Source organism: Rousettus aegyptiacus, unplaced genomic scaffold, assembly GCF_014176215.1.
Source record: "Rousettus aegyptiacus isolate mRouAeg1 unplaced genomic scaffold, mRouAeg1.p scaffold_m13_p_15, whole genome shotgun sequence".
Lineage (NCBI taxonomy): Eukaryota > Metazoa > Chordata > Mammalia > Chiroptera > Pteropodidae > Rousettus > Rousettus aegyptiacus.
Genome location: NW_023416290.1, coordinates 33,456,422 through 33,483,783, shown reverse-complemented (window position 1 = coordinate 33,483,783; position 27,362 = coordinate 33,456,422). Strand labels below are relative to the sequence as shown.

The window sequence follows — 27,362 nt, the reverse complement described above, 5'->3', positions numbered from 1 at the left end:
AGTCTGTAAATCAAAATGTTGTCCAAGGCTGGTTTCTCATCTGGGGCTCAACTGAGGAAGGATCTACTTCAATGCTCACATGCTTGTTAGCAGCAGGCCATCAGATTAAGAACTCATTTTTTTTTTGCTGGATGTCACCAGAGGCTACCTCATCTCTGTGCAATGTAGCCCTCTCCTCATTGGCACCTCACAGCATGGCAGCTCGCTTCTCCAAAACCAGCAAAAGAGTGAGATTCTTAGTAAGATGGGTATTACTGTCTTATGTAATATAATCACATACACATAGTCACATAAATCTCATCACTATTGCCGTGTTCTACTGGTTAGAAGCAAGCCACACATTATGCCCACGCTTGGGGAAGAGGATTATGAAGGGGTATGACACTAGGAGATACTGTGTTCATGGGAGCCACCCTGGAGTCTGGCTGCTACAGTATCCCATAATTCTGTGATTTGTAGTTCTTAGGAAAGCTGATTGTGCTATGTAGTATTTCTGCTGATATGATGGATTCTTTCCTTGTGCATTTTATAAGTTTGTATTATGAGCTCTTTACTGAGTTTTTTATTTTTATCTCTGATGCTTCTGCTGGATGCAGTTATCATTTTTATAGATAATTTCTCATCTTGGAATTCCCTCATTTGCCAGGTATACTCTCATGGTAATTAATTCTCAGGAGATTTATTTTTTCTTTTACATGGAGTCCAGGCCAAGACAGGCAAGCCTCTTTTTTGTTTCTTGGGTTTGGTAGGTGTATACTCTGGAGATGCAAAACCTATTTCATTGCTGCACTTCACTTTCTCTATTCACGACTACCTCATAGAACTTTTGTAAGGAGTGCGTAGAATAATGTAGGTGAAAATATCTTGTACTATAGTGTGGAATAAGTGGACATTATTATTATTAGAGTTAATACTTATGATTTTATCAGTTATATGGATAATGGGGAAGGATGACAGGAATTTGAAGAAATCGAAGAAAATAAGATTGAAGAACAGCAGCTCCTAAACAAATATTTATTCAACCAATGCTATAACTTATTTTAAGGTTCGAAATACAACTTAAGGCAAAATAGACTTTATAGAATCACAACCTTTTAAGATATATTTTATATTATTCTACTATTCACTTATTAATTAGCATTTGCTGAGAGCCTGCTATGTGCCAAGTAATGTTCTGGGAATACAAAGATGGTTAGGGCAAAGTTCTTGGCTTAAAGAGCATGCTTTCTAGTGGGAGAAAGAAATAATTATTGAAGTACTTCAATTATGTTTAAAATAAAACCAGATACTAACTGAAGATTAAATAAGTTCTTCCTTTACTAGCAGCTAACAGTTGGTTATTGTTTGTTTGTTTGTTTGTTTGTTTTAATAATCATCAGCTTCTTTTCAAATACCTGTAGGAGGGAGGGAGCTAGTTCCTTTTTCCCTCAGTTTTGAGCCAAAAGCTTTCATCTTTTGGTCTTATTCCTGCCTTGTGAGGCAATACAAAATAAATTTCTCTTTTAGGGAAGACAGCTCTTCAAACAAAAAGACTATGCTGTCCTGTTTTTCATGTCAACAACTTTAGATTTATATTCCAAAACTTTTGAGTATCTTTAACTATATAGATGGATGAAATCTTGACATTTGGAAGTCTCCACCCCATAATCCGACAGCTCGGAAATATTCTGCTCTAGTGAGAGACTTGTTGCTTCTTTTTGTGTACGTTCCTACGAAGAAATCATTTGATGGGTCCCATGGCAAGTAAGTCCATCTCAGTGACTACCCCTATCTACCCAGGGCATTTAATGCTGTCATCAGTTTACTCTTGTATTTGCAAAATTTCGCAAAAGAGAAAGGAAACACAAAAGCTGAGTCGACACGTGTCATCAGACCTATACCATGTGTTGGTGTTTCGGGGAAGTCAGAAGTTGCAATGTAATAGTAATGTAGATTTCATTAATGTATTCATACCCCTCTTATCTTCTCTGGCCCCAAATCATTTTAGTTTCTCATTAGGTGATCTTAGACACAGTGAGGATCCAAATGAAGTTCGTACAGTGTTGTGCAGCACAGTCCTCTCACCCCGGGGTTCTACAGGATGTCCCTGGACGTGGCCTCTTTGTTCCTGCTCCCCATTTCTTTTACTCTAGAATTAGGAAATCAGTATAAACTGGATAACAGTTAAACCAGCGATTACAAGCATGTTTTCCCCAGCCTGAAAACTTTATTGATATTTCCACAAACATTTATCAAACATCTAGTACATTCTAGGCTCTGACCCATGCCGGGAACACTTCGGTGAACAAAGCACACAGATGCTGCCACTCGAGAGCTATCAGGGTTCAAGATTATGCTCTTCTTTTGCCTACTTTTCCAGAGAACCCAAAACAGACTGAGAAGGAATAGGCCATGTAGTTCTTTTCTCATAAAATTTGCAGTGTTGGCAATGTTTTCCAACGAAGTCTGAGCTAATTTTAGGTCACAAAAACCTTGTGTGTTACCACAAATTCCTTTGAAAAAACCTTTTATGGCATAAATGGGGCAGTGTCAAAGTTTTTGTTTGTTTGTTTGTTTGTTTGTTTTTGCTTGCTGTCATCTATTACCTTAATTATTTAGCTCCTCTCCTTAAGCGTGGCATTTACAGGACTTAAATACTTCAGGGTGGTCGTGACATTTTCACTAAAGTGCTTCGAGCTAAGTATTCCTTCCCTAGGCTGATGGTACAGCTTCAGGTGCACTAGCAGAGCTCATTATTTCTTTTTATTTTTCTTCTTTTCATAATTTATTTATACTTAGCAGCATTAAGAACCAAGCTGTGTTTTCTGAAAAATGAATGGGCATAGGTGAGAGGTGAGGTTGGGGTGGTGATTAAATGGCTTTATGGTAAATTTTAGTGTCTTCATAATTAGGTTGTTTCTTGAGTGTGGACAGTGATTATTTAGACTTTGTTAAATTATTTGTTTTTGTTACCAGAGAGATGGTATCCCAAGTAGCAGCCAGTTTTGGGATCCTGAAGACTATGAATCACAGAGCACAGAATCAGCAGGATTCTAGTCTTGCAAATCCCGTTTTGTTGTGCTTGCTAGTGAAGTGGGTTCAGGAAGAACATATATAGCAGCCAGCTTTCTGGCTTACAGTTTATTCATTTATTTCCCCTATTCCTGATGTTTATACCAGCTAACCAATTTCAGTCTTAAGATTTTGAATATTGTAAGATTATGGAACAAAACAGGATCTCCAAAGATCCTCCTTTAATCCTTTTGTTTCCAAAAAAGTCAACCCCTGAACTTGTCTAAACCATAATTATCATTATGCCTGACATTTATTTAATGTTTTACTATCTGTTAGGTTCTGTGGTAATCACCGTACATGCATAATTTTATTTAATTCTTGACAGTTTTAAGAGCTAAGTATGGGTATAGGTAGCTTAAAAAATTGAGACTTAGAGAAGTTGAATACTTTCCTAAGGCCATTAGTGAGCTTGGAATTAGAACCAAATATTCTGACTCCAGACTCTGTACTCTTAACTTCTAAGTCATTGCTTTTTTATTGTCTCTAGAAAAAGGAGTATCTGTTTATCACCTTGTTTAATCTTTCACTTCAATATCTTAAAATATCTTTATGAATATTAAATATCAAATTTCACCTTAACATTTTCCCCCATTGAGTAAAAGTTCCATGAAGACAGTCTGCTTGGTTTACCGTATCTGTTGGGAACTGGGCTGGCATAATAAAAGATGCTGTAATATTTATTGAATGACTGAACAAACTCATGGGCATGTTTATAGTCTAAGCAACATAATATAAACTTAATTATAGATAATCATTGATTATTTATATATGACTGCCAGCTAAGTGTTTTTATTTAAAATAAAAAAAAAAAGTTTAAGGAGCCCTGATATACCATCACCCAGCTTCAACAGTGATCAACATTCTGTCTTTTCAGACATTCTATATTTATAACCCAAGTCTGCTCTTTATACAGAGCTCTTAACAAATTTCACTGAAATAACAGTGAGGTCTCACAGCCCCCTCCCTTCTCACCCAAGAAACTTAAAAATAGGGTTGCTTTCTGAAACTTAAACTTTGAAATCAGTGTGTAATAATTCAGAGCAGAGATGAGCAGTTGTCTAGAGAAAGAATGGCTTCAGGGGCCTGCAAGACTTGCAATGCAGTTACTGGTACATCTAAAGAAGCAGTGTTCCAGTCAAGAAGAGGCACTGGACAGCAATGGCATTTCAAAAAGGGGGTGTCACAGAGACAGACCTTGATGATACAAGTGCGGCGCTGCCCTGAGCAAGCTGTCTGCTCCTGTGAGCACCTGGTCAGCCTGGTAGACGCTGTTGGAGAGAACATTCACAGCAGTCACAGTCAGCTTCTTTTATTCGGACTCAGAGCAACCTGCTGCATTTAAGCTTGCTTTTCCAAGGTGATAGATGAGCTAGTTAATGTAAACATCCAATCTATTGGATGGTTGGTTTTCTCCTTGTAAAGTGATCCCTCGATGCTCTGGCTTTCCGTATCAGTTTCTTTTGCTTTGTTAGCATGGATTAGCTTCCCTCTGGGACAGGTTGGTTTTTTTTTTTTTCTAAGCCAAAAATGTTAATATAGCCATGCTTTTGTTATTGAATTATTTTCAAGAAATGATTTTTATTGAAGGTTTAATAATTCCATTAGTTTAAATCCATATTTCGCTTTTGTCAGTTAAAAGGTTTTGTTAATGAATTCAAAGATTATCAAAATAAAATGCTTATCGGTACCTTATGTTGCCTTGAACTGCTTAGTTATAATTCTTTTTGGTGTAATTGTTTTTTATCTTCCATCATATATTAATCAATTTTGCTTAAAATACTTCAAGCAATGACCTAAGTCCATCTCAAGCTTAGACTGTTTTGTCCCTTGAGCTTGTGGTTTGTTCTTGGCTTCCCTTCACATGTTCTGTTTTCCCTTCTGATTTTTCATTCTGTCCAAAATGATTCAAGTTTGTTTTATTCTTTTATTGTGTTGGTATTTTATTAGGCTCTTTTGCATCAAATTCTCCTTAGGAAAGGGTCTGAGCAACCGCCAGCATTTCTGTTTGATTGTCATCACATTATCTTTTTTGTGCAACTCCATCTTGGATTGATCTCTGCAGTAGTTTGCCTCTTGGTATCAAGATGTTGCAATCTCTAGATCTCATCTTTAAGATTTCTAATTGAAAAACCCCAAAGTCCTTCACATGAAAATCCATTTGTGGAAAGCTCGATCTGTAATTTATTCCCTTTCAGCATAGCTCCTCAATAATGTTTTTGAGCTCCTACTGGGATATGAGAGGCCATTTTAAGTCATCATTTTTTCCTCTTTTTCCAGAAAGAAAAAAAAAAATAAACACTGGAGCTCGCTCATTATTTTCTTCTTCTGCCTCATATGAACTCAGATAATGATGCTCTTTGCCTGTGAATGGTTTTGAAAACAGACTGCTTTTTTTTGCCGAAGTAAATATTTTGTGATTTCTCAAAGTGTCCTGTATCAAGGCATCACTATTCCTTTTATAAACTCCTCTGGGAACCCTTTGCCTTTAGCTTTTTAGAGCACAGTATCATCTCATTTATTCATATAAATTCCAATGATATAATTATTGAGCCCAGTTCAAATGATCCCACATGTGTTTAAAATGATCTACGAAGTGATTTTGGTCTCTTTGGGGTCCAGATACTACACTGAGATCTATTAGTACCAATTTTATTTCTCATGATACTTTATTTAATGTTTCGTTTTCATAGATGTTTCTTATACTTTCTCATGAGGACAAGTTAACAAGTGTTTCCCCTCAAAACTTTTACCTCTTCTGAGTAACTAATAAAACCGAAGTTAAATTTAACCTTTGAAACTTAGCTTTGCCCTTTTCTACATGAAGACTATTCAAAATGTAAACAATTTCAAGGAAAAGTTCATTTGTAGTTTAGCTTTACTTTAATTTAATTGTTCAAAGGAGCTTTACTGTATCGATATTTTTTTAAGTGGATGTCAGCTGAACAGTATTTAAGTATACCATGTTAAAAATTGGCATATTCTTGAATTAGTATATTCTGTTATGTGGCTTTGCCTCCAGTCAATATTTGAATTAGCTGGTGTCATTTGCCTTTTTCTTCCTTTATTTTTGTTTTCCGACCATGATAGGAAAAGCGAAGTATGTTTGCTGTATAATCAGTGGTGCAATGATAAATGTTTAACAACTAGCTCTCCAGGGGAAAAAACAGATACTACAAATTTTTAGTATTTGCTGGTCTCTGGGTGTAAATACTCTCCCCATGGATGATTTCAAGCTGCCAAGATGATGTCAGCAAACACAGAGTAGGGAAGAAGTGTGCAGTAGCCCATCATATAGTATTTCCACCATATAGATACAATAACTAACCTCAAGAGCATGGATAATAGTAAAATTATTAGAAAGTGATGAATTTTGAGTATTCATTATCTTTATAATATAATTTATTTAATTGTAAATTTACACACTCTAATTTTTGATAATGACTGAGTTTAACAACCTCTTCAAATTTCTGAAAATTTATGAATTGGCTCATGTTGAGCTAGTATGAGCTGGTTCCAGCATACCATTGCCTATAGTGGAGGAGGAGAGAGAATGATAAGGGGACTATCACTCTGATCCTCTCCATTTTAAGTTTCTCTAATGTTACAGCTGGAGACAACAGATCCTCCCCCTTCACATTTTTCTCCCACCCTTTAAAGACTGCTTATGAACTCTGCTTGCACCTGCCTAAGAAGGCACATCACCTTTGCTCCAGAATCTCCAGGTCATAGTTTGTTTGCTATGACCCGTAGGAGCTTATGAAAAAAGCTTTGTATATTTCAGTAGCCAAAGGCATTTTTCTTCTTTTGTCTTTAGAGTGTATGAAACAGTGTCACGGGTTTTATGGGATATGTCTCCTTCCCAGGGACCAGCTAGGTCTCTGTGGATACCACCCTGTCAGTCTCTCTAGCGGAAGCTAAGGGCACCTCCCAGTAGGTAGAAGGAAATAGCAGCAGCAGTCAACTTTTTATTTCCTATACTCTCAGTGGATATCTCAGACAATTACTAGGAGAACGTGAAAGATACATATCTTTCTTTGGCCTCACTAGTTACATGATGAGATTCCTTTTTACCATTGCAGTGGAATAACAGGTCTAAGAAAAATGGACTTACTAATGACACCAAATGCTGAAGCATGAATATTTTCTCCTAATCTCTAGAATACGCTAATAAGTTATATTGTAAGTCCGCTCTTTAAATGTCCCCAATTTTAGTTAACCTGATGATATGCTCTGCTAGATGTCCTATAAATTAGTATTAAGATTTCACAGCATATATGTTTTGACACATCTTGTCCTTAATGTACTGAGGGTCATATAGTTCTAAAGTGGAAGTTTTACATTTCTTTTTCTTACTTCCAGTCCTGTCCTGGTGGTGACAGCAGAACATCATGCAGTCAGTGTTACCAGGCAATCGTAGAAAGATACATCCACATGATCATTAAAATAAATACATCAAAACCAAGTATGTGAAACTGTTCCATTAACATAACTAACAGCTGAAATGTAACATAACAAATCAACACATGTGCTACAGCATTTGGTATTGTTCTCGACTTTGCCTTTTAAGTCTACACAGAAATTGGTCTTGTTTTCATTGGAACACAGATGAGTAACTGCAGCTCATCAGATGGCCCCTACTTATGGAGAAGATGCTTTCACAAAGACTGTGCTCACCTTTGGCACAGTGAGAATATTTGCGGGGTGCTTCTACAGCATGATAATTGGAATCATAGCTGTCTTCATTTAGTCTTTGGTACAAAGAGAAATCCAAATAGTACAGACAATTGTGAAGAATATTTCATTACTTTCTTGCTTTTGACACTGTAAAGGCAAGAATAAATCCGATAAACTCACAATTATTCTCCTCAGGTATGTTTATCTAGGCTTTATGATGCAATAAGGAAACCAACACATTCCAAGGTCTATGAGGATGAATAAAATGTGGGAAAACTAAGCCTGGAATGCATTATGATATATTTGAAAGGAGATTGGTGTTCATTTCCATCCAAGAATATGCTCATTAACATAACAAAATGACTTTGAAAACTATTAAGCAGCAATGCTGAATCCTTCATGAAAAATAGATTAGGGTTGGAAAAATATAAATTGCAATGGGAAGTGTCATTTTTAATTTGAGCCATCTCCCATGTAGCTACAGCTGTTGTTTACAGGACATTGGGTCTAATTAATGAAAAATCTGAGATTTCCTCAAATAGACAAACATTGAAACATTTTTGGTTTTTTTCTTTGTTTGTTTGTTTTTTTCTTTTTTTTTTTTTGTTTTTGGTGTTTCTCCCAATTTATTTCTCCATTCTACTTTTTAATTCAGTTCTTCCTCCTGTATTCATGGTATCCATCATAAATCTTTTTCTCTTGATAGCCTTGTTAGGTTTCATATGGTCTTGAGAGTTTAAACAAGAAAATTAATTCCAAGAATTTGAAGACATGAAGAGATTTTTTTTATGGAGAGAGGCATTGCTTTTTTTTTTTTTTTTTTTTCCCTATCTGATAGAGACGCCAAGAAAGTGAATCACAGGCACAGGTGTAGAGTGGGTCGGGCGGGCTGCCCACTGTGCATTTCCTGGTTACATAACCTTTGAGTGTCTCCAGGAGAGATGGGTTTAGAGCTGTGCTGTGTACAGTGCCAGGCAGTCTGATCACAGACAGGCATTGCTTGTATCCCTTCTCAAAAATGTTCCTGCTGGGTTGTTAAAGCATCATAGGTTAATGTTTAAATTGGAATCGTGTCGACCACAGCTGTGCGTAAGTGAATCTCTGCTTTAATGTGAGTTAGAGTGGCTAACTGGGATATGAAGAGATCATTTTTTTCTCCAACATCGGCTACATTGTTATTTGCTCGGGAAGGATTGGGTGGCCAATAAAAAAATAAACAATCCAGGATACTCAAACAATGTCTTATTTAGCTATCATCTAACATAATCTTTATAATACATCAACTTAAAAAATAATTTTATCACCTTTATAAAAATTTTAAAGGTGTTTATTTTTTTAAATTTTATTTCATATATATGATTGCCTCCCTTGTGTTTGTAATATATAGTCATTTGCCAGTTACTCACTTATAGATTATCCCTGGATTGTTAGAAACATATATTAGAAGTCATTTTCAGATTTTAATGGCATAATTCAGTTGAATATACTATAAATTTACTGTGTGACCTAATGAAGGATTGACAATCAAATTCAACTTTCTCCTCCTCACCCCCTTTACCACCTCTGTCCCTTCTACCCTGGGGAGGTGAGGAAGAGGGAGCTGAGTCTCAAAGGAAGACAATAAGTATGGGCATGAGATGCCATGGAAGGGTCGACCTTTCAAGCCCCTCCCTAGCGCTTCCCGTTCTAAGATTTTATTATAAGGCTGGTAAAGAATCAGGGAGGTGGGGGGAGTATATCGTTCTTGAGGTTCGTGGTGGTTATCACAGCAGGAGCTCATAAACAAAGAGACACTACCGGGTTGATAATGAACAATGTTCTAATAAACTATCTGTGAGGAAGCCACATACACACAAAAAAATGTAGAGAGGTCACATGAACACCTACATTTAGGTGCAATCAGAGAGAGGAAATAAAATATTTTTAAATTTTTAATTAAGATTTTCATTTAGTGTATTTATTCTTAACAAGGTAGTCTGCAAAGCTTCAATCCAAGTTCTAAGCAAAATGCTCCTGGCTTGAGATTTGGGCTTTTAACTTCTGTTTGAGTGATGTGATTGCAAATTAGACAAATGTATGTATCTTAGCAAGGAATATCCTCTGTCTTTCTTTCCTTTGTTTTCATCTTTAAATATATGTTCATTATTTCTAGCAGTCTTGTTTTATAGAAACTTCATAATTTTATCTAACTGGTAGTGGTTGAATACAGAGAGAACATGTAACATAACCTAAACAACTCTTTTGAGAGTCAAAAAGGAACTATTAGTAATTATGCCAGGACAATAGGCTTAAACCTGAATGAGAACATATGGCTACTCTAATTATAGCTCCTTGAGACTATGGGCTAAGCAGCTAAATGATACGCTTGGACCCGTGTGGCTTCATAGAGGAGTCAAGGAGAAAGGGTAGCTTGCAAAGGGTCTGACCTGGCTGGGTCAGAAGACTGAGCTCTATTATGTTTCTTGTTGGTCGGGATGAAACTGCTCCTGCTTATTTCCTCCATATGCTTTCATACTTGTTCTCGTCAATTTTTCCTTGTTTCATTGTAGAGATTAAATTCATAGGACTTGCATTGGAGGAAGAAGGAGACAAAAATAGGAAAATCAAAGACCGGGCTGTGAATTGTATGTTATTAATAAAAACTAGAAACAAAGAGAAAGGAAAGGCTGGGGCAAGTAGAAAAAGATCATTTATTATATTATTGATCATTGAGTTTGAAGGTCCATGGGCTATCTATGTAGGTATAACAAGTAGGCAAGCTGGAAGCAAAAGTTTCAAGTTCAGCAAAGAAATCAGGTCTAAAGCTGTACATATTTGGATTTCTTCTATATAGAGTTGACTGTTGGGTCTCTGAGAATGGTCAAAGTTTTTCATTCATTCTAAATGTAGCTTTATGCTAGGTGCTAGGGATCAGTAATAAACTGATAGCAATAATGAACAATGTAGACCAAATCTGTCTTCAGAGAGCTTGTGGTTCAGTGGGAGAGACAGAGGTTCAGAGTCCCCTAGGAGCACATGAGAATGATACCTAAACCAGACTTCAGGAGTCAAGGAAGACTGAGTCCTTTAGGATGAATAGAAGCTTAGCAAAAGGGGAAAACAGATTATGGGTGGGGTACGTAGAGTACACAGTGTGGAAGTCCTATGAGATACTGCCTGGCATGTGTGAGAAATTGAAAGAATGTGAACTGAGAAAAAAATATAGTTGAACAGAGAACGTTCATAAATGCCTTCCTTTAAGGTGGGAATAGGGGGCAATGAATCAGCAAAGGAGAGTAAGAACTGAAATAGAGGATCAAGAGAAGGTGTTGAAGGCAGAGAAGAGTCAAGGAGAGGATAATCAGTATTAAAACTGCATAGGGTGTCATATAGGATGAAGATTAACGAGAGAAGCTATTGAACTGGCCATTCTGTGGGTTTTAGTGATCTTAGAAATCAGTTTCATTGGCGTGAAAATCAGATTACAGTAGATTGAGGAGTGAGTGAAAAGTGAGTGTAAAGATTTGTAGAAAAGGGAATGCATGAAGTGGGGTGTTAGTTTGTGGAAAAAACAGTCAAGAAAAATAGGATGGGAGAGACACTTCATTTGAATACCTTTATAGAATAAGGAAGGAGATGGAATTAATGGAAAGGTGGGTTAAGGGAATAAGGCACTAAGGAAATGATTGCTGTCACAAAGTTCTGAGGGAATAGAGTCAAAAGCACATGTGAATGGTTTAGCCTTGGAAAGGAGGCTTCTTTTGAAGCGTTAGAGAAAAAAAGATTTAGAAGAAAGCTCTAGAGAGGTAAGTTGAGGGCCTTTTTCCAGTGTGTTTTTCTAGTTAAGTGGGAGACAAAGTGTTCCGAAGGTGAAGAAACTTTAAGGGGGTGTTTTTATTGGGAGCTTGAGGATAGATTTGGGAAAATGAATGAATGATTAGGCTGACCTAGATTTGGGCCTTGACAAGGCGGAGGATCCAACATGGGGGAAATTAGGATATTTGTTAAGAGTTAGCTGACATGATGGACAGTCTTCAGTCCCAGTCGTGTAAGAAAGTAAGAGAAACTAGATGGTGCATGGTTTATTCAGAGGATAGGAAGAAGCTGCAGATTGTGCTGAAGGTTAAGAAAAGCTTGGTGAGAGGTAAAAAAGGATGAAGACTAGTGGTCAGGGAGAGGGAGTTGTGCTATTCACATAGTAAATGGAAATGTGAAATGAAGCTCATTCTGAAGAAAATCATACACCAGCATTTCAGAAGATAAAAATTCAAACCAGTTGGATATAGTCACATAAAGAAATCTGGCTTTAATGTGGCGTCATGAAATGTCCACCATGCTATAGTGATGGACTATGTAAACAGCATCTAGAGCTTTTCATAGGATTGTGGTAGCAGTGGATTTTAAAGATAAGACACGAGGAGTGAAGGTAAGACTTGGAGTGAAAGGGAAGGGAATAGATTTTGGTATCTACCAGCAGCTGACCTATCACTGTTACTCTTGTCATCATTTCAACTTTTGTACTTTACTCTCTTCACTGTTACCATGGTTTTAAATCAATGGAATCATCCTGATTTCTATGAAGAGTTTGTATGTGGCACATCAGATCTTTTTAAACTACAGCTTTGAATGTAGCTGACCCAATGACAAAGCAATTGCTTTATTTTGCCATTAGAGGATATTCCTGCCCAAATATACCCTGACTACTATCTTTAACCTAAGTGATTTGGGGAGTCCAATTTACTTTCTTTTAAAGTAAATTTGAAATTATTGAAACAAATTCTGGAGACATTGTTTATTGTTGTTAATTTTATCATTTTAGTCTTAGTTTCTTAATTTACCTTAGTATGGTATTATTTTACTTTTAAATAAAATTTCACTTTTAAAAAATTCCAACTTAAAAAATGTTTAAAAATAGAATTGATTTTGATAGAATACTAGTTAGACTAGTTAGACTAGTTAGACTTAAAAGTCATTCTTCTAAATAACTCCTAAGGTTAGAAAAATTTGGTTTGCGTGTGCGTGTGAAATAAATTTTATTTTAAGTATATAATCATTTGGAAAGAGTATGGTTTGCTTTGAACTATTCAACCCAGAAGACTCTGCATCTATGTTTTAGAGAAGGAAGTTTCCAGACTGCAGATTGCCTAATTAAATAGAACATCTAAAATGGCTCTTAAGTATGCCCTTTCTCCCGTGTGTCACAACACTCAAGAAGAAAGATGTTCTCTGCTGCTGTTCAAGACTTTTCTTTTAATAACTTCAAAAACGTTGCAGTCTGCTCCATGTGCTGATTTCCCCTCTCTTAAACCTCATTAATGTTATCTAAAGATCTTTTAAGTTTTCTTATATTCCTAGAAATTTTTCATACGTGACTCATGAAATTTCTCCCTACCTTTTCACTTTTATCATCTTGAAGCTTTTTCAATTCCCACATTAATAACCCTTATAACATTTATACTACAGTTTTTTCTAACTCACCCAATTCCAATTTTTTTTTTTTTTTAAAAAATGCCATCTCTCCTAAGTTAACTATGGGATGGCCATATATGAGAATCTATTATAAATTGGAACTATTTTAACTTCAAATTTTGAACTTTGATATAACACCCAAAACAATAAATTGCATAGAAGAAAACATAGGAACTACACTCATGGACCTTGGACTTAAAGAGGATTTTATGAATTTGACCTGAAAGGCAAGGGAAGTAAAAGCAAAAATAAATGATCGAGACTAAACTAAAAAGCTTCTGCACAGCAAAAGAAACTGTCAACAAAGTAAAGGGACAACCATCCAAATAGGAAAGTAGATTTGCAAGCAATGCCTCTGATAAGGGCCTAATATCCAAAGAACTCATAAAACTCAATAACAACAACAACAACAACAAAAACAAATAATCTAATTAAAAAATGGGCAGAGGACCCAAACAGACACTTCTCCCAAGAAGGCATACAAATGGCCAACAAACATATGGAAAGATGCTCAGCATCACTAGCTGTTAGGGAAATGCAAATCCAAACCACAATGAGATACCAATCTCACACCTGTTGGAATAGCTATAATCAACAGGACAAGTAATTACAAGTGTTGGAGAGGATGCAGAGAAAAAAGAACCTTCATACACTGCTAGTGGGACTGAAAATTGGTACAGCCACTATGGAAAACAATTTGGAGGTTTCTTAAACAAAGAATTGATCTACCAAATGATCTAGTAATCCCTCTACTGGGTATTTACCCCAAAGACTTGAGAACATATATCCGAAAAGATTATTGCACATTTATGCTCATAGCAGCATTATTCATGGTGGCCAGGACATGGAAGCAACCGAAGTGTCCTACGATAGATGCTTGGATAAAGAAACTGTAGTACATATATACAATAGAATATCACTCAGCCATAAGAAGAGATGAAATACTGCCATTTGTGACAACATGGATGGACATCAAGATAATCATATTAAGCGAAATAAGCCAGACAAAAAGAGTTGAAAACCACATGATATCACTTATATGTGGGGTATAAACCTAAAAGCAACAAACAAACAGGATAAACAAACAGAGACTCATGGTCATCGATAATAGACAGTGGTTACCAGAGGGGAGGGGAGAGGGGGAAGCGGGGAGGTAGATGGGGTAAAAAGGGTCAAATACGTGGTGACAGAGAGAAATCTAACAATGGGCGGTGAACACACAATGCAATATGTGTATGCCTTACTGTTGAATTATACACCTGAAACTTATTGGATTTAATTAACCAATGTCATCATAATATAAATACATATGTACGTACGTACATACATCATACATCATACATACATACATACATACATACATAAAGGGAACAGATTTTGAACTTTGATATTCTTGTTTCAGATCATAATTTCACTTTAGTCCACTAATCTTCTATGTATCCATTTAGTAATGTTTATTGAGTGCCTATTATATACTGAACTTTATGGTACTATCTTTTCTTTAAGGGAGTTCTATATTAAAAAGTCGATTCTACTTTTTTTTTTAACCACTCTACGTTATTTCCTTCCTTTTCCTTCACCTCTAGTTTTTTGATGCTCCATCTATATTATTGTATTACTGCCCTGATTCTAAACTTGTCTGCTTTCCTACCTGCAATGGGTCTCATAACAGATCATTTCAATTGCACTTTAACCTGCACCTTCAACGCTGACTTCTCTTTTTTAGGCTCTTTTACTATTTCCACTGACTATTCATTATCGTTATATTTTACAATTGATATTTATTGATATTTACCTAGATATTTATGCTTTCTGTTGTTCTCTGTTCCATCCTGCTTTTCTCTTAGGGACTCCCTTTACTTAATTAATTTTATTTATTTAGTGATTAATTCCCTATTTTGTTTGTTGATTTATGATGTCTTTATTTTGTTTTTATTTTGGAAGGGTATTTTTGCTGAGTATGTAATTACAAGTTAGCAGTTATTTTCTCTTGACACTTAAAGGCTAAAGTCTATACCCAGTCTACCCCTGCTCTTAGGGCGTTTTGAGAGCATAGGGTGTTTACAGGGGCTTCCCCACTGGCAGGTCCTGAACTATAGTAATCCTTACCCCTCAGCATTGAGAAACTTCCAAAACCTCCACTTATAGGTAATTATAAGGGCTTTGGCCGTTATTCTGTGTGAGATGGGAAGTCACTGGAGAGTTTGAGCAAAGGAGAGATATGCAAAGTGATTTTTCTGTTTGCTGTGGTAAGACAAGACTATAAGAAAGCAAAGAGGCACCTGGGAAGACCAGTTAAGAGGGTATTGTAAAAAAGCAGGCAAGAGATGAAGGTGGCATATAATTTTTTGTTTGACCATCGAAATAACTTCCAAACTGCCTCAAATCTTGATCTTCTCAAACTGTTTCTCCCTCCTGATACTATAGTGATTTATTTCTAAAATTTACATCGGATGATGTCACTTCTCAGAGATTCCCATTATATGACTTTAGGTAAAGAATACAAATTCCTTACCAAAGAATAAAAGATGATATCCATGCCCTGGTGGCTGCCTCTCTTTATAGCATCCTCTCTTATTCTCTTTCTTCTAGCCGTTGTTATCTACTTGGAGCCTAGAATCTCTCCACAGCCTATAAAACACCTTAAGTCTCATGCCTTGGACCATGTTTTTCTTTTTCTTGAACCATCAACACACTCCTCCTCTAGATTGACTCCAACTCATTTTTAAAGATTCAATTGAAGTATTAAAGATAACAGTAGCTTATCTTTTCTTTGAAGAATTTCTGAGCCTTTTCCTTCCCAATTCCAAGACGTAAATGAGTCTTTTTGTGGATTTACTACAATTCAATAAACATTTATGGCATCTATTCTCTGTCAAAAATAGTTTTAAGAGTTGTAGAGTCACAGATGAATAAGCTTCAGTATTTGCCCTCAAGGACCTTGTTCCAGAAGAGAAGACACATAAATACATAATTATATTATAGTGTAGCAGTAGAAAAGTATAACCTTGGAAGGAGGGTGTGAGTGAAGGATTTTTAGAGGAGGAGAAATCCATGTTCATTTTTGAGAATAAATCAGGGTTTATCAATCAGATGAAGTACATGGGGTGAATATCCCAGATCGAAGAAACAATATGCAATGACATGGAGTGGCAAAGCAGCAAGGTTTAAGAAAATTACAGAAAAATTAGTATGCAAGTATATAAAGTTTAAAGGGTAATTAATGGGAGGTGAGCTTGAAAAGAATGAGTAGGCAATTGTTGAAGATCTTATTTGTAATGCATACCTCCATTGTGATACTTACTGCACTATATTGTAATCACTGGTTTTCAATCCATGTCACCACTAATGGGCTCCTTTAGGGCAGGCGTTAGGACTTTTTCATTAACCTTTGCATATATAGCACCTACCTAAGTGTCTCAGATACAGTGGATACTCAGTAAATATTTATGTTATTAATGCAGACTCTTTAAAACTTTAAAAGATTATTTTATATAAGACTTATTTGGTATTGGGTAGAAATTGATCTATCAATTGAGCTATTATCTATCTATCTATCTATCTATCTATCAGTCAAAATCTGTATATTGCCTGGATTGAGTCTGGACATTATCAGGTCCAAAGTATAAGTATAAAAAAATTGAAATAAAGTATAATTAATTAAAGATTCTTAGCAAAATTACACTTAAATCTGATATGCAAGGCATAACATACCCAATGTAACATTTTAAAAATAAAATGTTATTAAAGTGTTTCTCAGATTTAAATAGCTGCTATTGAGAGACAAGACAAATGAGTAGAGTAAGATAGACATTTGAACAGCTCTGTCTAGGAAGCTGGAAGTTCTGTGTATATCTTTCCATTCACTCTTATTTCCTTCTTGTATCTCTTCCACAGCACTGGACACCAGATAGAGACATTTTTACAGGAGAAAGGGGATAATTAGCAACAGTCCTAAGAATTCTGCAACTCAGTTGGGTAGGGCAGGTAGTTTTCTGGGTCTCTAGACTAGAAGACTAATAGCCTAGCCGGCTTTTCAACCCTAGTGTATTCTTTTCTCTTGTTTTCAAAAGGGCATTTCAAACTATTTTGGGAAGTAGCACATATATATAGAAATGTCATGAACATAAGGAAAAAAATGGAGACGTATAACCTGGAACCAATCATAATAATCCATAGTAGTAATCTGAGAAAATTTAGAATATCTAAATCAACATAATCTTGTGCAAGATCCATTGGCTAATTGACTAATTACCAATGAAGAAATAGGAAAAGAAAATGAAAGTCAAGTCTTTTGAATAAACATATTGCATTGCCTTAAGTAGTTTTACATACCTTTTCAAGAAAAAAAATCACTTGAGCTTGTTTGCCTTCTCTTGCCTTTTCAAAGATGCTTTTGCTGAGGAATCTGCTAACCATCATGGTTTTTCTCCCAACATCCTCTTCTTTCTCTCTCTCCTCTCTTAGTATCTTTTTGCCACATATGTTGCTCCTTCAGCCACTCTTGACATTGGACTCCAACAGGAAAAGAAAAAGGAAATTTACATGAAAATACAACCACCCTTTGAAGACCTTTTTGACACAGCGGAAGAATATATCCTCCTCCTACTACTTGAGCCCTGGACAAAGATGGTAAAATCAGACCAAGTTACTTACAGACAGGTATTGTAGCACTGATAAATTGTGTGTTTACTACAAAACTGATGATAAGTAGCATTGTTAACTGACATGAGAAAAACCAAAAAGTCTCATCTGGCCTAGGGATTTAGAATTAAGATATGGGCAAGCTCAAAATCGGGGCAAGGCAAGTATTTATTACCTTTATTTTTTACCAGTCTCCCTACTGTCTCCTAACAAAAGACTTAAATCGATGTCAGTTTTAGTTCTTTGTACAAATATGTCAGCAGAGAGAGATTTGGGTTTCCTGTGAACCAACAAAATATGTCATGATAATAAACTGGCTTTGTCCCTTCTTGCCATTTCTCAGCAGCAGCCTTAATTTTGATTAATGGCAAAAGCCCGTTTAATTTTATGCTGGATGAGTTACAGTAAATATTACACCCATGGAAAATATAAACGTTTCATATGTATTGTGGAAAGCACATTCTATGACTTCAGTGCCGCTATTTTAAAGCACCCCCAGATGTTCATCAGGTCAGACTGCTTGATTGGATAAAAGTTTCAACACATCTTTTTTTCATTCTAAAAGAGGTCATTTTAAGCCTTAGTGCTTGAATATTTTCACTAGTCTTATTGATGGGTGGAGGAAATTTCTTTAAATATTTATTTTGAATCACAAATTAAAACCATCCATGGGTATTTTTTATATTAAGTTGATGCGAGCACCCTGTATGTGAGTCATTTCAGGTGGAACTCTGCTGTCTTTGTGTTGCTATTCTTTGTTCATATCTCCTCAACAACTTCTTAGTCGCATCTCCTATCACAAAGGATAGATTAGGAAATTAAGATAAAATTAATACCAAAACGTCATGGATAGAATTACCTTATTGGATTGTTACTAACACAACCCTTATGGCTTACTAAATTCAATGACTAAAATAATTTCATTTTTATTCCTTATGTCTCTTTGTCCTAAAAGATTAACATTGCAGAGTTTCTACCACAAATGTGTATACTGCATTAGGAAAATTAGGATATCATATGAAAATTAAAAAAAAAAAATCTTTCTAGCTAATTTAAATATAGCATATGGTATAGAAGAAAATAAACCTGAGATATGGTCTTGAGAGGATGAAGATTTAGAATTATAACTAACTTCTCTAAACCAAAAAAGTTTGCTATTAGTAATGATTCTTATAAAAATGCTAGGACAAATTATATACTCTTTTTAATAAGAGGAAAAACAAATCTCTCTTAATTCTAGAAACATCCTTAAATTCAGCCTAGAGGACTTCTCTAAAAGTCCAGCTAACTGGATTATGTAGACTCTGTCTCAAAAAAGATAACCAAGGAGACTACCAAAACCAGCTATTAAATACAGAAAGTTCTGTGAGTCAAACTGACTTTTTCCTTAAACAGAGAAATAGAGAATTACCTTGTTCTCCTGACGATGGCATACAACAGTGCAATACACACTCTGAAGGCTGAGGCCTGCTATGAAGTTTACTTTGATGACTAACTCCCTCCTCTCTTGCTACAGCAATAAAACCTTTGCTCACAGACTAATAACAATAATGATGTCCTGTCATTTCTTGTTCTTCTGTGGATTATTTGGTCCTTACAGCAAGTAGTGCCTGCCTTCATGACTATTATCCTGTTATAATGAATAAAACCGGAAATATGACCCAACATGTTTGCATCGTTAGTTCACAAGGGGTGTCCAGAAAGGAGGAATGATTTTGGGGGACAGAATATCATTACATAGGAATGTATGTATTTTTTTATCAGATGCATTCAAAATCTGATTTTGTCGTAGCTAACATTTTTTGCTATGTTGGTCTCGCCTCCAAACTAATTTACTTTATTGGCAAGTATATTTGGTTTTTAGCCCACTGTTATTGGCAAAGTGTACATTTTTTCCCCATTTTTTCATAATGCGCATTCTATTGATGTGACAAGCTTTAGTATTATTTTATTAGGTGGAGCTGGTGGAAGAAACTCGACAGCTAGACTCCACATACTTCAGAAAGCTACAGGCTTTGCATAAAGAAACATTTTCCAAGAAACCTGAGGTAAGACAGCTCTCCATTTAGAACAACAAACTTTTATCCTGGGAAGTATTACCATTAGATATATTTGTGGAGATCAAGAGATCATACATTGATAGAGTAGGAGATAGTTTCATTTTTCTGGGCATCTTTTCCTAGCATGGTACATTTGACAGGTATTACTTGTTGACACATTTAACAACAAAGCCAGAAAAACAAAACAGAGGTAGCGCAGGGAGCCACGCTACTCATTTGCCTTAGCTAAGAGCCTTCAAGCCACACTATATTCCTTTGAATGTTTTTGGATATTTTTTTGTATGGCAACAACTCCATTGTCAAGTCACAGAAAAGTTAAATTGAGTTTTCCAACAAAAGAAATTGTTGTGTGACAGCAGTAGGGAAAACAATTTTTTACAAATATAGAGATTAAGGGAAGTCAGTAAAAAGACCATAGGATTGGCCAGGATATGAAGGTATTAATTTTGATTTATAAATTCAAAACTTCTGGATTGGCTAAGTAAACCGTGATAGATCCATAAAGCAATAAAATTAAGTGTGTATCTACATGAAAAAAATCTAATTTAGATTCATATTTATTGACATGGAAAATGCTCAGGACATACTATATAATAATGTAGGGAACAAGAACACTGGTATGAACTTATTTATATAAGATTATATGTGTATTTCTACAAGAGAGATATCTGGGGAAAAAAAGGGTAAAGATGGCTCAGAGTGGTAAGGGTTCAGGTGATTTTTGCTTTCTTCTTTGTACCTGTCTGAAATTTTTACTGTTTTACAAAACGGTAAAGTTATTTTTTAAATGTAACCTTCATGATAGTTGCATTAATACAGAAGTTTTCTTTTAAAGACATCTTGGAAAAGGATACATAAAAATCCATAAAGGTAACACATTATAAAGTTGTTTTTTAAGCTTTATGAACTAAAATTTGTAACACTCCCTATAATGCTTCTACTTATAGAAAATGGATTTTGAAAATATTGGTAATTTATCTTATGGTCTGTTGCTTTTCAAAAACAAATAGGGAGATGAATTAATTATATAAGGAATTACAGAAAAGGATTTTTTCAGAGAATAAGCCTCTCTATCTCTTTGCCCTGTAGGGCTTGTAAACTGTCTGAAAAACATCAGAGGTCTTTAAAATACCCCCAAATTAACTTTTATATAAAGGAGATTACATTTAAAGAATGTAATCTTTATTTAAAAAGCATCTTGCATTACTCTATAACTTTTAAAATTAAGTTATAGATAAAAGAATGTTTTATGTTCATGATATATTGTTAACAAAAGAACGAAGTTACAAAATAATACTTAGTTGTATAGTTCTGTCTTCATTTTTAATAAACTACATGTGTGTAGACAAGAAAAAAAACTAGAGGGATATATAGATGTTAATGGTGGTTATGCCTGAATGGTAGTATTATGTATGCTTTTTGTTTTCTTCTTTTCATTAGAAAGACATTACTTCTATACTAACAAAAATAAGAAAGTTAATATTTTATAAACAAGTATATAGTAAATTTTACTAAATGTTCTCCAAAAGAAGGGAATGGAATGGAAAGGAACAGGAATAGCATGAGAAGGACTTTGATATGAGTTAGAACCAGATTCTAGATTGTTTACCCAGTTCTACCATTGGAATGTTACATGATATTGGCCTAATAGTTAATTTTTATTTCATTTTTTCTATTTAAGTTTAAAAAGTAATGTGATACATTTAAGAGATTTTTATGAAGAGTATTATTTTGTTAGGATGCTACTTATGAAATTGGAACTGTTATTTCACCACTTCCTGATATATCTAAACAAACAGAATACTGGAATAATGTCCCTGAAGAATATAGGAACTTTAATTTTAATAATCTGCTTAGCAACAAACTGGAGTTTGAACATTTCCGTCAATTTCTTGAGGCTCATTATTCAAGGTAAGAGATATAACTATTGCAAAATGTATTTGTCTTGTAAAACATTTTTTCTAAACTACTTATTTTTTTAAGCAACTTAGTTTGATTCAACATATTATAAAAGTGATTTGATTCTAGATTTTACCCACATCAGCAAAAAAAATAATGAGCATAATTATCTGAAATCTGTATGGATAATTTTTTGTTAAGGTATGCATTTTAATAATAGCAACATCTAAAATGTCATTTTAAGTGGTTAAAGAATATTTGTTGATACTTTTAGCTTTGGTTAAATTAAAACACAAGTATGTTTAATCCTTTTCTTTTTTTTGCATTTTTCTTGACAGGTGCTTCAATTATTATTTTTGAGAAGTGTCTCTTTTATATTTCACTAAGCTATTATAATAAGTGTAATATTTTGTTAATTTATATTAGTTATTACATAAGTGAAATGTGATTTTGCACAGAATCTTGGAAACTTATGACATATTTGTCTAATATAAACTGAAGTATTGATCATCTTTTTTTCCCAATAATTTTCTCCCAAGTTAGTAGAAACTGTTTAGACTTGGAAGCCAAATTTCACACATCCAATTTCCCTTCTTTGTATGAAGATTATTCTAAATTTAGCATGTTGCCAAAAAGACATGCAGTAGGTGGAAATGTTCCCATGTTTGAAACTGACAGTACTAGTTCATCATTAATAGAAGAACTCTGAGACCCTCCCAATAATGGTGAGAGAATCTTTTCTGATCCCAGATCTCCTAGTGCTCATTCATATGTTTAGCCAGGATGAGACATAATATTATAGTAATTAGTTCTGTAATTTTATCTGCTGTGCTAACTTGTCAAGATAACCACTTTTCTAAGTTCTGTCAAAACAACAGCTTTGTTCGGTATTTAGTAGAATTGAGAGAGATAAATAAGAAGGGTTGTACTTTTGTTTTTGTTTTCATTTTAGCATGGACCTTATGTGCTGGATCGACATTGAGCAGTTCCGGAGAATAATTCACAAAGATCAAAAGCAAAGGGAGGAAAAATCTAGATATATTAAAAACAAATACCTTAATAAAAAATATTTCTTTGGACCCAACAGTCCAGCTTCTCTACGTCAGCAGGACCAGGTATCAACATGTAAAGATATTTTCTATATTGAAGTATGAAAACCAGTAATTTATTTATTTTTCTTTTATGACTTATATGTTAGACTCTTTTGATATCTCATTTTTTAGGTATTCAAATGTATCTACAAATTAAATGTCTTTAAAATTCACTCATGTCTTACATATTATTTTAAAAAGTGTTATTTTAAAAGTAATTTATAGAATAAAAAAATTTTATTCATTCATTCATCTATTCACCTAACAAATATGAGTAACTGTGATAAGCTAAGCAGTATTCTGGGTGCTCAGGATAATGAACAAGGTGGACAAAATCCTTTCAACAAGCAAGAAAACAGCCAGTATCAGCCATTAAGCCTCATCTTTACCTCTTTTCTGTTCTTCTCTTAATGATATTACTCCAAACATAACTGATTTTTGAAAAATCCTCTTTGCTATTTTATTGTCCCAAGAAAATCTTTTCATTTTGTTGGACGAGTCACATGGCCTTAATTACAACTTATTAATAATCATAATATCATTATTTACAGCAAAATTGTCAGTTTGAGATTTAGCAGTGGGTTTGAGTGTTTACCTAACACTGTGATCACATGAAATATATCTCAATTTTTTACGCTTAAAAAAAGAATTTATTTAGTTTGAAGTTTGCTAGTATGACATTACAACCTAGAGATCAAAAGATAGCATTTGATTTCTTTATATTGGTAATTTAAATGGATGCATATTCTGATGGCATACATTTATAAAATACAAATCTCAGATTAATGCTAAATTCAGTAAATCAAAAAAAAAATCACAGATATTCTCAAGTAGGGCCTACCAAATTAAAAAGCTAAATCTTTGGAGGGAAAAATAAGCAAAAGTCCTTGGGAATAAAAGGAAGCAGAAGTTGTAGAATTAAGCAACTTTGACAAAATTAGTTCCTTGAGATACAAATCTGGGATGTGTTGACAAAAGAGGTTGAGTGTCTCAATAAGCATAAACATAAAATAAACACTTGGAAAGCATTTGATTTCTATTTGTCTTGTGCTACATTACACAAGGTTTTGAGGTCCCTGATGCTACTGTATGAACCTTCCATAGTGTAACATGCTGAGAATTTTAAATTCAGTGGAAAAAGTCACCCATTGCTATCATAGCAAATGGTTGTGTTTACTACAGAGGTATTTTGCCAATGACCCTTCTTCTTAATTTTTTTTTTTTTTGCTTTTATTTTTACTTTACTTTTATTTTTATTTATTTATTTTATATATAAGGATATTTGCATCACATTATGTTTTATATAGATCATGCTAGTTCTAATTTCAGTTATGTGACCAATTTGTTCTTTGATTATAAGTTATCTTTTCTCTTTTTTCTTATTTTTTGTTAAAAAAACAGTATTATTGCTAATATTATTGGATTAATATTAAATTCTGACTAAGAGGGTTTCTCCTTTGTTTTTATGTTAAACAGTACTATTAGTAGGATTTCATTAATCTTATTAATTAAAGGAGAGCTAAGAATAAGGTAATTTTTCCAATGAGCAGTTCAAAAATTTTGAGTGGTGTGTGTACAGAAACAGGTAGAAAACAGAATCATTTAGAGCAGGAAATAGTATTAACAGCTCGTTGAAGACAATAATTATACAGAAGGAAGATTTAGACCACAAAGACGTTGTATTTTATAAAATGTGCTTGCTACCTGAGTAAATCTCTCTGGAGACTATTGTCTGTGTAACTTGGCCTTTTTTTACTTCCTGCTGCCTCTGTATTCTTCTTCTAAGTTGTTGGAACAACTGTCCATTGCTACCACTACCATTGTCCACCACTTCCAACCCAGTATTTGTTGGTGTTATACATACTTATCTCTCAGTCAAGGTTGTCTTTTAATTGATGCCTCATTCTCCTAACATGCAAAAGAAAATGATTTCTTAAGCAAGTCAATTTGACTAGAGTCACAGATTCATAGGACAAGAAGAGAACTTAGAAAACAAATAAACTAATGCTCTCATTCCACAGTTGAAGATACTGAGGCTATGGAGGAAAAAAAATGGCATTGCTTGTGGTCACACAGAATAAAAATCCCATTTCTATGTTCTTTGAAATGTATCATAAGCAAAATCATATATCTAAAACAACCATCTCATGAATCACAATTCTCCAATGTTAGAGGAGTTATCTGTCTTTCCTATACACAATATAGTCAGGAGCTGTTTTACAGAAAATGAAACTTGTAGCACCTATCAGGTACTCAACAGGTGGTTTGGAGGTGAATGGATAAATTAATGACTTACTGTCTTTTTTCCAAAACAGAAGTTTGCAATTTCTGTTTCATTTTTATTTTCTTAGATAATGAATTTAAGCGGTGGCTGGGGGAAGATTCTCCATGAGCAGCTTGATGCACCTATTCTAATTGAAATTCAGAAGCATGTCCTAAATAGGCTAGAAAATATTTGGTTGCCATTGTTTCTTGCAAGTAAACAGTTTTTAGGACGTCAAAAGATAAAGGTATCTGTGTTAGTGCTACAATCTTTAGACAACAATTGACAGTACCTCTCAAAACATCACATGTGTGCACGTGTTGACCTAGCCATTGTACTTCTATGACATCGTGGTTAAGAGTGTGGAATCAGACTTCTCAAGTTTTAATCTTAATACCGCCATATGTTAATTGCACACTTTTAAGTTTCATAACCGTAGTTTTCTCATTCGAAAAAATAATGGAGTTAATAAGAGTAATAACTTCATAAGATTATGGTGAAGATGAAATGAAATGATGTATATTTAATTTCTTAGGTGCCTGACACACAGCAAACACTCAAATATTATCTATTAATATATTTTCTATTATTTATATTATTAAGTTCTCACAATAAATGGGCAAGGATATATAAGGAAGAATAATTAAATGAATTGTGATAATTTTGTACTATGGAAAACTATGTAGATTTCCATGTACCCTGAGATTATAGACATGAGATTAAAATATAAATTGAAATTTCCACATGTACTGATGTAAAAGATATTGAGTGAAACAAACAGGATGCAGAAAAATATATAGAAGATAATCCCATTTATATACATATGTCTCTTTAGCTGTCTGTGTATTTCTGTCTGTTTATCTATTTATCTATCTACTTATCTTTATGAGAAAAGATCTAAAAGGATTTGCCTTCTGGGAATGGGTTTGCGAGTGAGAAGGACTTTTTTGCTTTTGCTTTATAAAGTGGGGTACATGTTTTTTTTTTTCTTTTTTGCTTTGTTTTGTTTTTACTTTTTAAAGAGCAGGTATTACTTTGATAATTCAAAATATTATTACACCTAAAAACAGGCTAACCTGATCTTTACAAAAATAACACAAGGAGCAGAGAGCAAGTAATTTTGGGCTTTAGTATGCCAAACACATGCCAGTAGCAGTGATCAGGAAGACTCTAAAAACCCTGCCCTTTATATTCATTTTATCAAACAATTTGAGGCTTACTTATCTGGAAATATCCTTAGTCTTCTGAGCACCTCAAGTTATAGAAAACACAGTACAGCTGGGAACATAGACTTTATAGTATAAAAAAGAGCTGGCTTATCTTAGGCAAAAAGTTCCTAGAAATAAACTTTGGGATAACTCAAATTTGTTTATTCCTTTCTGCAGGCTAACTCCAATTCCTTATCCATAACCGAATCTAAAGATATTTAGCTTACTAATATTATTTACCCTATTTCCTCTATTTTTACCCAAGGGTTTTATTATAACTTACAGCCACTTCCTAATTTAGCATTCTTTGGGTGACCAGTGACATAAACTGATTCTGGTAGCCTTACCCCAAAGACAAAAGAGAAGGGAAATAATTTATTATAAAATGGAGCTGGAGCATCTCACACACTTAGGGAAAGAGTTGACACTCAAACCTTAAAAAGGTCAGGGGGCCAGGACAGCTGTGGGAACCCAGCAAGAAAAATGTGCAGATCTTTGCTCCAGCTGTGGCCGTCAAACAGACTCAGCAGCAGTGATTCTAGTCCTTGTCTCTCTAGTTAGCTTCTGGACTTATCTGCTGTGGAAGAGGGGTAGAGTCACCTAGCACAGATTGGCAGGTTCCCAAGAAAGAGAAAATATTGGCAATAACCTCAAGAAATGTCTACTATATTTCCTGCCTGTGTTGAGTAACTTTTATATTCTTCTCAAATTAGTTGTGTCTAGAAAGCACAAAAATCTGGGAAGCTCCAATTATCTCTCCAGCTTCAGTTTCCATGTGACCCAAACTGAAACTATTATTTACATTTGGGGCAGAACAGTTGGCTGTTATTATCTCCATTTTGCAGAAGAGGAAGCTATTTGGAACTGAGAACTTGAGTGAACTGCCCAGGGATCTGACTGAGCAGTACTTCCATTTCTAAGTCTGATCCTCTTTCTTCTGAACTGTGCTGTCTCTTTCCCACGCTGACTTTCACCTCATTTTTAAAGCCATTTAATTAGTAAATTGTTTCAAAACTTGAGA

The 27,362-nt window shown here is 34.6% G+C and overlaps 1 protein-coding gene across 6 annotated transcripts in view; it reads left to right on the top strand.

The window, feature by feature from the left end:
* The window catches only part of RGS22 (regulator of G protein signaling 22), a 141,614-nt gene that overhangs the window by 81,288 nt on the left and 32,964 nt on the right, over positions 1-27,362 (top strand). For 5 of the 6 annotated variants that reach the window (XM_036232896.1, XM_016129783.2, XM_016129778.2 and 2 more), the window contains 5 exons: positions 17,644-17,838; positions 19,776-19,868; positions 21,619-21,791; positions 22,732-22,894; positions 25,222-25,380. In XM_036232896.1, the coding sequence (XP_036088789.1) occupies positions 17,644-17,838; positions 19,776-19,868; positions 21,619-21,791; positions 22,732-22,894; positions 25,222-25,380 (783 nt within the window). The remainder of the gene's footprint in view (positions 1-17,643; positions 17,839-19,775; positions 19,869-21,618; positions 21,792-22,731; positions 22,895-25,221; positions 25,381-27,362) is intronic. The other variant, XM_016129781.2, reaches the window with a different exon arrangement.